General features: G+C 38.7%; 1 protein-coding gene across 1 annotated transcript in view; it reads right to left on the minus strand.

Annotated features, from left to right (window-relative positions):
• Positions 1-12,473, minus strand: part of MYO16 (myosin XVI) — a gene marked incomplete at its 5' end in the record, with an annotated part of 177,772 nt that extends 165,299 nt beyond the window's left edge. Inside the window, 4 exons of the mRNA XM_067563549.1 lie at positions 3,767-3,908; positions 4,483-4,554; positions 5,326-5,443; positions 12,362-12,473. Of these exons, the coding sequence (XP_067419650.1) occupies positions 3,767-3,908; positions 4,483-4,554; positions 5,326-5,443; positions 12,362-12,473 (444 nt within the window). The remainder of the gene's footprint in view (positions 1-3,766; positions 3,909-4,482; positions 4,555-5,325; positions 5,444-12,361) is intronic.
• Positions 12,474-13,967: the final 1,494 nt, after the last annotated feature.

Genomic DNA, 13,967 nt, shown 5'->3' on the forward strand with positions numbered 1-13,967 from the left:
TGTTTTTCAAGAAGGTGACTGAAACTATAAAAAGGAGGGACAAACACATGAAGGCACCCCTCATTCTTTCCCTATCCATCTCATTCTCCACACGTGAGATGACAAAAGCCATTAGACACTTAGGGAGGGCTCCTGACCTGAAAGTTTGGGCAGTAATCTGCTGGAGCATGTGGTGAAAAAGTTTGCTTTGCAACTAAGGTATTTTCTTACTAGATATTAGTGAGAATTTTATCTTTATTTTTCTTGCAACCATTTCTGACTTTTATGCCTCATTACTTGTACTCACTTAAAATCTCTTTCTTTGTAGTTAATAAACTTGATTTATGTTTATATTTAATCTGGTGTGTTTAAACTGAAGTGTCTGGGTAATTATTTAAGGTAATAAGATGGCATATTATTGCCTTAAAGGAATAATGGACTTAATATAATTGTAGTGCCCAAGGGAGGGCTAGACAGTACAAGGCATGTGCATTTCTGGGGGAAGATCTGTGACTGGGTGTGTGTTTGGGTCTCCCTGCAGTATAACTAAGGGGCAGGCGACTCAGGAGACTGTCTGGGGTGCTGAGCTTGGGGGATGCTGGGCTCAGGGTGCTCTTTTTGTTGTTAGTGTCAAAAGGGAATATAGAATGTTTGAAGTAAAATGTTTCAGGTATTTCGTATGTGGATTCATTTTTCACTAATCTCCTAGAAAGTTCTGGACTTTTGTAGAATCACATGGAACCTTCCACACTTTCTGAGAACGACATTTTCCTTGAATCTCCTACAATGTTGTCAGCCATGACCCCCTGGGTATATAATGGAAGTTGAGGGGAAGGTGGGGGGAGCATCACCAATCAATGAGATATAAGAACAAACTGAAGTGAAGTGAGAATCCAGCTGCAATATTGTGAACCTTGTTTTATTGTGAATTGTGAAAGTGTATTTGTGTTGTAAGACTGGAAGAGTGTAAGTAGTGACTAATAAAGGACATATTGAATGAGACACGAGAGATATCTATCACACCCCATCTACATAACAACATAAAAGAAGTGCTGTTACTTCTTTTGCCATGCTTAATTCATAATGTCTGATGACTTTCTAAGACTGTGGAACATAGACCTTTTCTCTGTGGAACAACTGTCTGTCTTCCCCCGTAGAAAATAAAAGAGGCCCCCCAAGGAATCCTTCAGAATCTCAGTAAAGGAAGCAAAAAGTTCAATTGCAATCTAGTTTGCAGCAAAGGGCAAATTTGATGGGAAAATATCTGAAACAGAACAACATAGACCAGGCTTTAGGCAGTAGCGATCATCCCAGTGCAGAGGAAATGGAGGAGCGAAGTGTAAATGATGGAAGTCATGTTACTAAATGAATTATCAGATTTACCTGAAGATAAGGAATGGAAACGTGAGGAAAGTGATGGAGTGCTCCAGTTCATGAGGGCAAAGCTGAGAAAAGCGACCTTTTGAACTAAAGGTCTAGGTTAACATTTTAAGACTGTCACCTACTGTAACACTATTTAATACTGGTTCATCCAATGTTAGTTCACAGTTCAATTTCTTGATGTCAGTACATTGCAGTTATTCTTAAAATTAAAAAGTTTCCATAAACGTAGAGAAAACAATGTCTCTTATTTACTTATATATGGCATGAATAAATACAGATCCTAGCATGCAAAATGTATCGTCTTATCTGACAGGGATAAATCATGCATGCAAATCATGCATCAAAGTCATGAAATGGGCTTTGAATGCAATAAAAATCAAGGCATTCAAAAGTTTTACAAATGGGGGAGGAGGGCGCTGGAGATGCTCCTTGGCTGGGGTACCAGTTAGTCTAGGGCGGGGCCTAGTGAGAGCCAGAGTATAGCTGCTGGCTGCACAGACACTCATGATGTGACCTGCGTGCTGGCAGGTTGTTTGCAAGCGGCCCAGCTGCAACAAGGCATGGTAAGGCACTCAAAATTGCAGGCAAGGGTGACACAGCCCTCCACTAGTCTGGACTGTGTCTGGTATGTCACAGGATGTGATTCCCCTGCTTATGTGCACATACTGGTACACACACTGGTAGCAGCAGCAAAGGCCCGGCGGAGCCATGCTGAGTACAAACCCGCCTGCAACTGGGAGATTATGTGCTTGGCACACCTCAACTGTGCCTCTGCTGCTGCTACCTGTGGGACCATGACTGCACTGATATTTATATCTCAGCTAGCTCAATGAGAGCTAGTGCAAGTATGTGTACACGAGAAAGAGAATCACTCCCCTCGCTCGTAGTGTAGATGTAGCCTAAAACTGCAAGGGCCCAATTCACCTCTGTGACAGAGCTGAGCTGGCCCAAGAGGCTCAGGGATGAGGGAAGGGCTAAATATGGCTCTGTGCCACATTGTATCTCCCTCATGATGAACAGACCAGGGACTACTTCAGCTTCTAGTACCTGAGGTTGCTCTAACTTGAGCCCAGTTGCATGTGGGTCTAAGGGGCTGGTCCAGTAGTAGTATCCCAGGAGAAGCATCTTCCACCTTGGAATGCCTCCAGTACATCCCCTGCACTGGCATAAAGCTGGGTATGCAGCTCTACTCTAGCCAGGAAAGCCCTTTATATTGGGGGAATTCCCTGTTGCCCAGCTATGGTAGCTTTAAAGCCTTTTTATGACCTTAAATCCTGTATGAAAGAGATGCAAAGCAACTGTGATTTTGACTCAATGGCTTTAGAAATGGATGGATTTTAAAACAAAACTAACATTTATAAAATAATATTTCTGTTAAATACATGGCCTATATACAGCCAGTCTGACTGTGTGGTATAAAAAGATTATTGGCACTTGTTAAAGATAACCCACATAATTCACTTGTGGTTTACCACTTGTGAATAATGCCAAACTAGCATATATTTGGTATATGCCAGTATTTATCAGTGTGCATGTGACATTATCAATCTTTGTAATATGTATGTGTCTTAACTATCTAATTAGACCACTGGTTTTAATTTTCTGTCTGCATTCTGCTGAGATTTATTTTTTATGTTTTTATTTCTGAACAGCTCCATTAATGCATTTTAATAGGCATTCATGTTTTCCAAGAAACCATGTCAGATGGCAATTTGTTTGAGTTTAGCAGATGATTATCCACACATGTGTAGAAAATACTTTTAAGGTTTCATTCAAAGGGAAGTGAAGTTAAAACAAGTATTTGAAAGCTCAGAATTTTGTTTTTAATGACCTACCTAAGGTCATGAGATATTGAGAGGAATGGTAAGTGAGCTCTGCACCAACTAAATGACAACTAGACCTCTGCTTATTAAATACCAGACCTGATGCTGTAATGCCAACTTTAAAAAAATTGGTAGTCACAAATACCAATATAGAAGACTGTACAGACTAACACCTATAAATTATATGAAAAAATAGCATGCCTACTAACATAAAGCACAGCATCATATTAGGGCTGGCTAACTCTGGACTCAACTTAGAGCAGTTACAGTATTTGGTGTCTATGAGGCTCATTATCTAGATACAAAAATATTAGACACTAACTGGTGTAGAAATAATCACCTCTCTTTGGTCTATATTTCATGTGCATACAAGCCCACAATGTACATATTTTCATCAATCAGTGAAGGATTTAGAACACTCTATGAATGATCAATAACACCACTAAGTATAACTAGAATGCTATAATGAAATGCTTTAATGATGGGTACATAGCATCATGTATCTTTTATAAATTAGATTTTGTAATAGGGCATCAGCATGTGAGATTAGCAATTGGATTAGTTAGCACTTGAGCTCTTACCTGCTGGTCTCATATTGATTCTGGAGGTAGTAGTTGATTGTGTTCACTAAAAAACTAAATAAACGACTATACAGTGACTTTGCCAAAAGATCTCGGTAAAATTCTGCAATCTCTATAGTGTGTCTCCTCATGATCATGTCTCCTGAGGAAGTAAACACAAAAAGGAGGAGTAAATATGATTATAAAGTATATTTTTAAATACTTTTAGTGATAATAATTTCTCTGTCCAGCCTCTTCACTCCTCTTTCCCCATGTCCCTGTTGTATACTAGTTATGCAGGAAGACCTAGTGAGTCAAAGGCTTCCACTACTATACTTGGAAGAGTCTAGGTCAGGGGTGAACAGAGACAAAAATAATTTGTGTGGCATACAGGCTCCTTTTTTGCTGCAGACTTATTTGAATGGAATTTCTTGACGCCACGCCTACCGACATTGGTTCTTAGCATTAGGACCTGGTCTGTGACCTTGCTACACTTTTGCAAGGTTCGCCACAGTTCAGGTCTATCAGCATCTGCCTGATCTGTTACTGAGCTCCATGTTACAAAAGATTGCTGTAATTCCATGGCCCAGTTTGATCTCTTCCAAGATATCCTTGAGAGAGTCTCTTTGCTGGTTCATTAAAAAATGAGGAACAGCTATTTTAGCTCTGACAGACAACAGAAGGATCTAAAAGCTACCAAGTCTGATTTATTAGAATGTGGACTTGGAAGAAAGTACCTTTGAAATACTGGACATCAGTTGTTAAAGCTGAAGCAAGTTCATCTGGTGATACCTGCAACATTCCTGCCACTATAAAAGGAAAGAGTTGTTTTGAAGAGAGATGTACATATGTTCAATTACTTTATTTCAATATATAAACATATTTTTTATTTTAATGCTATTTTTTTAAACTGTGAAAAAATCTGTACATTAACGCAGAGTGAGCTGTCATAGCAGTAATCAAAATTAATGAACATGTAAAATCGGCTTACTATAATCAGGACTTTATGTAGAGTTTGAATGTATCTGTATATTAAATTTACAGCTTTTTTTCTTTCTTACAGATTACACTGAACTTTTCCTAGGGCCCGGCAGGATCTCTTTAGTATTAGAGTTAAGGTATGCTACTTATTAGCAATCTGTATTCATAAACCACTTTGAGGAGATTTGTAAATGACCAACAGGGCAACTTCAAAACAAGAAGCTTTCACGGCAAGGATTTCTGAATGTAAGGAATTCTATTCAATGCAAATTGCTTAGGTATTGACACGCAACAAAAATATGTATAAAAAAAAGACCACACAAAGTACACTATACAATTTCTTTAGTCAAATGGCACCATTAAATATAACACTGAATTTGATAATTTGCCACAATAGCATTTTAATTATTCCTATAAAAATCTGTAGTTTATAAAGCATCAGAGTCAATAGGGTATTGTGTTTCCCCAGTAATTTATGAGTCTTCAGAATGCAGAACTCTGTTTGCCTGGAACAGTGTTTCCATCTATTGGTGAATCAGTGAAATCACCTTATTATAAAAGACAAAGTAGGCAATACTAGAAGGTCATGTTCTACTGACCTTGTTCTAGTAGCTGCAGGTCTGACACGAATGCTGTCTCAGCGTCTGTCAGAGCAGTAAACCGAATGTCTCCAAGATGCAGAATTGCTGAGAGAATTACAAACAGGTTCTCCACCTCCTGCACATTTTATACACAAATATACAGAACAGTTTGGCTGGGCATACAAATGAAAGAAGATGCTTTATACAACATGCATGTGCTATAAATATACAGCAGCGGAATTTGTTAAACTAAAAACTATTCATTTATTATGTGAGGATTTAGGGTTGAGAAATCATACTGTGTCCAATAAAACATATAGAAAAATAAGAATGATCTAATGCTTTTACTTTTGCATTTATATAAATCACTTTAACTGATAAGAAAAATTATTTAGAATATTGTGAAGAAATAATAAAATGTCATTAATGGAAATATTACTTGTGCAAGAAATAAGTATTTTTGGCCCGTTGAGAAATTTGTGAATAGCACTTTTTTTTTTTCTTTTAGCCAATCACATTCATAATCAAACAGTCTAGCTTTAACTTATAGCAGGTTCCAGGTAGTGAAAGTTATAGTTAAGTTTTTTTCTTTGGTTGGTGTTTTGTTTTTTAAATCCATTTTGGCATCCTGTTTTCAGAGGCTCATGACTTTGGAAAACAATCAGATTTTGGTTGTGATTTTCCAGATATAGTTTCTGTGATTTTTTAAAAGTGTTTTAAAATGTAAGCAAATGATGGTTCAGGAAACTGGACTGTGGGAAAAAAACCAGTTTTCCTATTATAAATATATTCTTGTGAATCTTTAAAAAACAACCAACCAACAAAGAAAACCAGCCCTATAGTCAAGGCCCTTTGTATTATTCAGCACATTGGATTTAAATTATCCCTAGTTACTTGAGAGGGTTACATTGCATTATTTAGAAAAGTTAACTGATCATGAAGTTATTTGATAAGTTTTACCTGAAGTAATTATTGAATTCTTAGGACCCAAACCTGCAAAGACTTACATGCATGCTTTCCTTCACACACAGTGAATAGCCCCAGCAACTACCCTTTGAAGAATCAGGGCCAAAATATGCACTACAATATGTAAACATTTAACCAGTGCATATTCTGCAGCAGATACCAAATTAGCTTTGCAAAGAACTGCCCAGAATGCTAAAAACTTCTTGAAATTCATCCCAGACAGCTTTCCAGATGTTTGGAGAAACAACAGAGCTGGTAAAAGCTGCTTCTCTCTTTGCTGCTTTCTCTACCAAAATGCTCCTGGAAAATGAACAGGGCTATAGGATGTATTCTTACCTTTTCCATGAACAACCTGAATAATTTCTTTATATGTAGTGAACCAGAGTGAGGGAATACAGAGTCTCTTAGAAGTTGGCAAGTATTATTACTGCCATTTTTCAGATTGGGTAAATAAGGCACAGAGAATCTACATGACTTGCTACAGGATTAAAAAAAAAAGAGTTTATAAAAGATCTAGGGTAAGAACACTGATATCTTATGCAGCTGATCTGAGCCTTATACCCTAAACCAGACATACATGCTTATCCGGTAAATTGCTTCAAATCTCTCAGGAGTTATGCTACTATAAAAGGACTAATAATGCTTTCTTATATAATTTGAAGTCTACAGATGGAAAAAGCACAATACCAGTGCAGAGGTTTATTAGCTCATTTCACAAATGGGAAACTAAGACTCAGAAAGGTGGACAAACACACAAGGAGACACTCTAAATCAAGAGGATTTTGCACGACTCTGGAAATCGAGACTGAGTTCTAGTCCTGAGTCAGATACTTATTTGCGGTGTCCTTAGTCACTTAATAATCATTCCCCATCTTTAAAATGTTATTAATAAATATTAACCTGCCTCACACAATGTTTGTGAAGATTAATTAAAAATGTTTATGTAGTTCTACAAAAAGATAAAGCACTATGTCAGTAACACTTATCTGCAGTTATCCCTGCAGTTAGAAGGTCAAGAGATCACTGTGCATGGGTCTTCTGTAGATATCAAAGGTGGTGTAGAGCTAATTTAGGGGGAATAGCTGGCTGTACACTGACCATCAAATGACCTCCAGCATAAGAGGCATGTGTATGGTGCTGCCGTGCTCCATTGACCCCCAGCTGGCTGAATAGTTCCTTGGGGGCTTCTGCAGTCAAGTGAAATGAAAGAATCCCTGAGGCTGCTCTAAATTATTCCAGAGACTAGCCCCTCAGCTGTTCCAAGTGGAGCTATAGTGCAACTGAGGATCTGACTGAGAGAGAAAACTCTTCTTTGGATAATAAATTTCCTCTATTGCTCTCAAAAGTTTGTCTTTAATTGTGTATTAGGGACTGAAACTCCTCTCTTTAACCAAACGAAAGTGCTAATGAAACTCATCCACATTATGATTTTGTTTCCAGAGCTGAAACACCAATACTTCTAGAAAGTAGCTGTGAGGTGACACAGCACTTTGCATATGAGTAGGACAATCAGTATGCCAAGCATCCCACTTCACTTCAGAATTTCTCTGTCCAATACAGCTACAGATATCATTTCTGTAGAAGTAGCAGATTTTTTACCCAGGCTAGTGTTTTTTACCCATGTTTTTTTCTAGTGAGAATGGTACATAGGGAGAGTAAACACAGAGGGGAACTTAATTTCATATGTTAATGCGTGTTTTTGTTTTTAATGGAAACTTCAGGATTTTAATTTGATAACCTGACCTTTTAGGATAAAATGCTTAACAACTGAAAACAAAGTTGTACAATTTAAAACTTGCCAAGATGTTGGCATAGCAGTATAAAAAATAGTTACAATATTCCGCTTATTCCTGAAGATTTCCCCACACATTTGCTATTCAGGACTCGTATTATGAAAATGAATTTTACTAACAGATCCAGAGCAATCTGTGCACTGTATTCTAGGATTGCACAATAGGCTAAATGCTGGGCCCATTTATGTTAGTGGGAATTTTGCTACTGACTTCTATAAGACCAGGATTTGGCCCATCAAGAATAAAGAAAACTGCAATTAATTGTATTCCACATAAATGCTAAATATTAGTAGCAACCACACAAATGCTCACAGAAATATTTTCTTCCTATTAAAAGTAAAGTAGGTATCAAATTATAGCCTAACTTGGAACTGTAGTTGCTACCTTAACTAAGGAGCTATAACCAAAGGCATAATAGTCCATCACAAGATCCTCAGTCCAGCATCACAATTCACAATGGTGTCCCCAGTTTATTTCTTCACCTTTGCTGACACCTGTTGATCTCTTTGCATTAGAAATGTTACCTACCTGTGATTTCATATTACAATACAGCCTATTGTTGCATTAACTTTTTCTCAGCTTTTCCAAGATGATGTTAGGTACTGTGTATTTGTTTTTATGCGTCTTCACTAGATTTTTATTATTTATTTGTACTGTGGTAGTGCCCAGCTTCTTTGTGCTAGGCACTGTACATGTGTATAACATACATATATAGTCACAGTCATCTGAACGTGCTTCTGATTGGAAAGGGGATTGCATGGCATGCAAGGGTGTTCCCAAATCCAACCACCTATTACCCCAAGATTTTGTTCTTCTCATTTTTGTTTTCCTTCTTTGACTTGTTCCCAAATTAGCTCCATCACCTGGTTTTTATGGTTAAAGACAGACCTTGAGCATCTCTCTCCTTAAGAGCATAAGAAGAGCCATAGTGGGTTAGATCAATGGTCCATCAAGCTCAGTATCCTGTCTTCCGACAGTGACCAGTGCTGGATGTGTTAGAGCAGTGGTTCCCAACCTGTGGGAACGTATGGGCCAAAAGTGGCCTGCAGGGGCTTTCAAAGTGGCCCACCACTCCCCTCTTGCTGGCTGCAGAAGGGAGCCGCTACATAAGGACCCAGTTGGAGCGTGTTGCCATGAGGCTACAACACTGGTGCAGGCTCCTTGCAGCAGCCAAGTGGACAGGATATCAGCGCACCCCTCCCCCTGGCTGCAGCAGAAAGTACAGCAAAGCACACTGCCTGGTCACTAAGTGCTGGGGTCCCTGCTGGAGCCAGAGGGAGGGGAGTACTTATCTCCTGTCCCCCTGGCTGCACAAGGGACCTATTGCCTAGGGACCCAGGTGGAGCGCATGGGGCTACACAGGGTGCGTGCGGTTTCCCTGCTGAAGCGGGAGATGAGTGAGGCAGCCTCCTCACTGAACTCCTTCCGTCTGACTGTTCCAGCTGCTGGCGGAGACTGGTGGCCCTTCAGGATTGTAAAAATGATATCTCTGGCCTTTGACCGAAAAAGGTTGGGAACCACAGTGTTAGAGGGAACGAACATAATGGGGCAATTATCAAGAGATCCATCCCTGTCATCCAGTTTCTGGCAGTTAGAGGTTTAGGAATACCCAGAGCATGGGATTGCATCCCTGACCATCGTGGCTAATAGCCATTGATGGACCTAGCCTCCATCAATTTATCAGTTTATTTTTTTGAACCCAGTTATAATTCTGGCCTTCACAACATCCCCTGGTAATGAGTTCCACATGCTGACTGTCCAATGTTTGTTTTAAATCTGCTGCCTATTCATTTCATCAGGTGACCACTGGTTATTGTGTTATGTGAATGGGGTAAATAACTCTTCACTTTATCCACACCACTCGTGATTTTATAGACCTCATATCTCCCCTTAGTCATCTCTTTTCTAAAATGAACAATCCGAGTCTTTTTAATCTCTTCTTGTATGGAAGCTGTTCCATACTCAATCATTTTTGTTGTACTTCTCTGTACCTTTTCCAATTTTCATATATCTTTTATTGAGAAAAGAAGACCAGATTTGCTTGTAGTAGTCAAGGTGTGAGAGTACCATGCATATATCTAGTGATATGATATTTTCTGTCTTATTGTCTATCCCTTTCCAAATGGTTACTAACATTCTGTTAGCTTTTTGACTGCTGCTGCATATTGAGTGGTTGTTTTGCATCTATTCATGATGACTCCAAGATCTCCTCTTTGAGTGGTAACAGCTAATTTAGACGCCAACATTTTGTATGTATAGTAGGGATTATGTTTTCCAGTGTGCATTGCTTTGCATTTATCAATATTGAATTTCATCTGTCATTTTGTTGCCCAGCATCCAGTTTAATGAGATCCCTTTTGTAGCTCTTTGCAATCTGTTTTGGATTTAACCATTTTGAGTAATCTTGTATCATCTGCAAATGTTGCCACCTAACAGTTCACTTTCTTTTCTAGATCATTTATGAATATGTTCAACAGCATTGGTTCCAGTACTGATCCTTGGGGAAACCTGCTATTTACCTTCTCCATTCAGAAAAGTGACTATTTGTTTCCTATCTTTTAGCCAGTTACTGATCCATGAGAGGACCTTTCCACTTATCCCATGACTGCTTACTTTGCTTCAGAGCCTTTGGTGAAGGACCTTATCAAAGGCTTTCTGAATGTCCAAGCACACTTGTCCACATGGCTGTTCAGACCCTCAAAAATTGATAGATTTGTGAGGCATGATTTCCCTTTCCAAAAGCCATGTTGACTCTTTCCCCAACATATTGTGGTCATCTATGTGTCTGATAATGCTGTTTTTATCATAGTTTCTGTCAAATTGCCTTGTTTACCAGCCTGTCATTATCAGAATCGCCTCTGGGGCCTTTTTTAAAATAAAAAATAAAAATCAGGATTACATAAATTACTCTTCAGTCATCTGGTACAGAGGCTGATTTAAGTGATAGGTTACAAATCACACTTAATAGTTCTCCAATTTGAGTTCCTTCAGAACTCTTGGGTGAATACTATCTGGCCTTGGTGACTTATTACTGTTAAGTTATACATTTGTTCCAAAACCTCCTCTAATGACACTTCAATCTGGGACAGTTTCTCAGATCTGTCTCTTAAGAAGAATGGCTCAGGTTTGAGAATCTCCCGCACATTCTCTGCAGTGCAGGTTTATGCTAAGAATTCATTTAGCTTTTCTACAATGGCCTTGTCTTCCTTGAGTGCTCCTTTACAGTTCAGTCATCCAGTGGTCCCACTGTGATTGCTTGACAGCTTCTGATGTACTTTAAAAAAAATGCTGTTAGTTTTTGTATCTTTCGCCAGCTGTTCTTCAAATTCTTCTTGGCCAATCGTTCTTCACATTTGCATTGCAGATTTTATGCTCTTTTCTATTTTCCTCAGTAGGATTTGACCTCCAATTTTTAAAGGATGACTTTTTGCCTCTAGTTACCTCTTTTACTCTGCTGTTTAGCCACAGTGGCTTTTTATAATTTGGGGTATATATTTAGTTTGAGCCTCTATTATGACATTTTAAAATAGTCCCTATGCAGTTTGCAGGCATTTCACCCTGGTGACAGTACCTTTTAGTTTCTGCTTATCTGACTTTCTCATACTTGTGTAGTTACCCTTTTTAACGTTAAATGCTACTGTGGTAGGTTAATTTTGCACTTTTCCTCCTACAGGGATGTTTAAATATAATTACATATGGTCACTATTACCAAGCAGTTTAGATATATTCCCCTCTTGGACCAAATCCTTTGCTTCACTTAGGGTTAATTAAGAATTGCCTCTCCCCTTGTAGCTTCCAGGACTAGGTGCTCCTAGTTGCTTTTTTAGTTTAAGTCAAATCTTTCATGTAATTTTATGTGTCTAATTATGCATATGCCTTTTTCAGATGCTAGCAATCAGACAGCATTTGGAATGTATACTTCCCAAAATTAAAAGGGATGGGGATATAATTAGGAAAAGATCCCCATGGGTTTTTATAAGGTTTTTGTCATATGGGATTTAATTGTTTCTTGTTATCTAGACATTATGTAATTTAATTGTTCATAGGATTATAACTTGCAGCTATTTTGTGAATCTTTAAGAATGGAAAAGGTTTACATTGTTGGCGCTGTGTCTAATTAAAACTGACTACAATCATTTCCCTGAAGTGAACTAGCACTTTGTTTCATTGGCACTAAAAAGGAGCCAGGCCTATTTTTTTCCCTGGGGTCTGTCAATATGAGTTTCTTATTACCTACTTTTAACTAGGTGAAAGAGTCATTCAAGGCATGAACTATACAGGCTTGCATTACTTACCAGGTTATTGAATCCCAAAGCACTTAGGGCTTGTTTTAGGACAGCTAATTTCTCTCTGTTTAGAGTGTTCGCTGTTACTGATGTCTCTTCCAGTACAGTCTGGTTCAGATACCTGCACAAGAAAAAGAAAACAACAACAAAAAACACACACAGCCTTTATGAGGTTGGCACGCAATCAAGCTTATGTGGTTAAAAGCTGTCTTTTGTCTTCCAACCTAATGGAAGTCATACACAAACACCTGTACATAATGTCCTTAAGTGTTTACAGGAGACTCAGTAAATCATTCTCTGAAGGAAAGGCATTTGTGACAGAATGTGTTTAACGTTTTACCTTTCCCTAAGGCTCTTGCATAAACTACTCATTATTGCATGCAGCTATTAGCTCACAAGTTTTCCTTGTGATATTTGTGTGTATTTGGATAGAACATGCAAGGTGCATTTCTGCCATTCCTGAGGAGTCAAGTAAGATTGCTTAATTCTCATGTGGCTTGATGGATTTTCCCCTATTTATTATCTTCCAAATACTCAATAGGGTTGATTTTTATCTGTGGTCAGAGCTCAGGCACAGTGAAAAGGGGAGGTTGACAAGGAGCTGATTGTGGCTCCCCCATAGACCCAATGCAAATTAAAGCTACAGTGCACAGCTTTCATTTATGACACTGAGATCTTCTGCCAATGAAGAACAGACTCTGACCTCCCCATCTCTTGACTTGCTCCTGATTACCTATAATGTCCCCCCTGTCTCCCCTTTTGCCAGCTGAAGGAATTCCTGCCTCTGCCAGCTTTTTCTGCCAGACTCCCCCTATAAAGGCGTAATTCTCAATTATAACTCTGACTGCTTTAAGTTCACTTTGTGCCGCTTGGAGGACTGGAGAATTCAACTCTTATCAGCTTGATCCCAAGTTCAATGAACGCCTGGGGACTGAGCACTTGAATTAAATGGGAGATGTAGTAAGATTGCTTATTTTTCTTGTGGCCTGATGTTTTTCCCCTTCAGGGTAGTATCTGAACCTGAGAGGTGCTGAGGACACACATAACAGTAAATATGTTAAATGTACTGAGTCATAAGCTCCAGTGTAATATACAATATGCATTAAAAGGAAGTGTCAGTGAATTACAAATATCCCTGCACTGTGTTCCACACACACACAAAAAGCACCATCTGGTGTAAAAGCAGACAATGGAAAACAGAAAGAGCCAACATATAGTACAAGATAGCTATACTACTTGACAACCTGAAATATAGTAGAGTATACTATCACAAATAATAGCAAGCTAAGAAATGTTCCTAGCAGTAGCATATAGTGGTCTTCCTGCAACATGCATAGCAATACATCATCTGGTGAAGACACACTAGGCCGACAGGAGCGAGCTCTCCCATCAGCATAAAAAAACACCTCCATGAGCGGCATAAGTTATGTTGGTGGGAGAAGTTCTTATGTTGGCATAACTTATGTCGCTCAGGGGGTAGAATATTCACACCAATGAGCAACATAAGTTTTGCTGACATAGGTGGTAGTGTAGACATAGCTTTAATCACATCTCACTGCAAAATGAAAGAGAGAGAGAATGTGTGTTTGAATGTTCACATTTTACTGTCCCATGT

This window comes from Emydura macquarii, unplaced genomic scaffold, assembly GCF_026122565.2.
Source record: "Emydura macquarii macquarii isolate MOO-44397 ecotype Brisbane River unplaced genomic scaffold, CSIRO-AGI_Emac_v2 contig_2531, whole genome shotgun sequence".
Lineage (NCBI taxonomy): Eukaryota > Metazoa > Chordata > Testudines > Chelidae > Emydura > Emydura macquarii.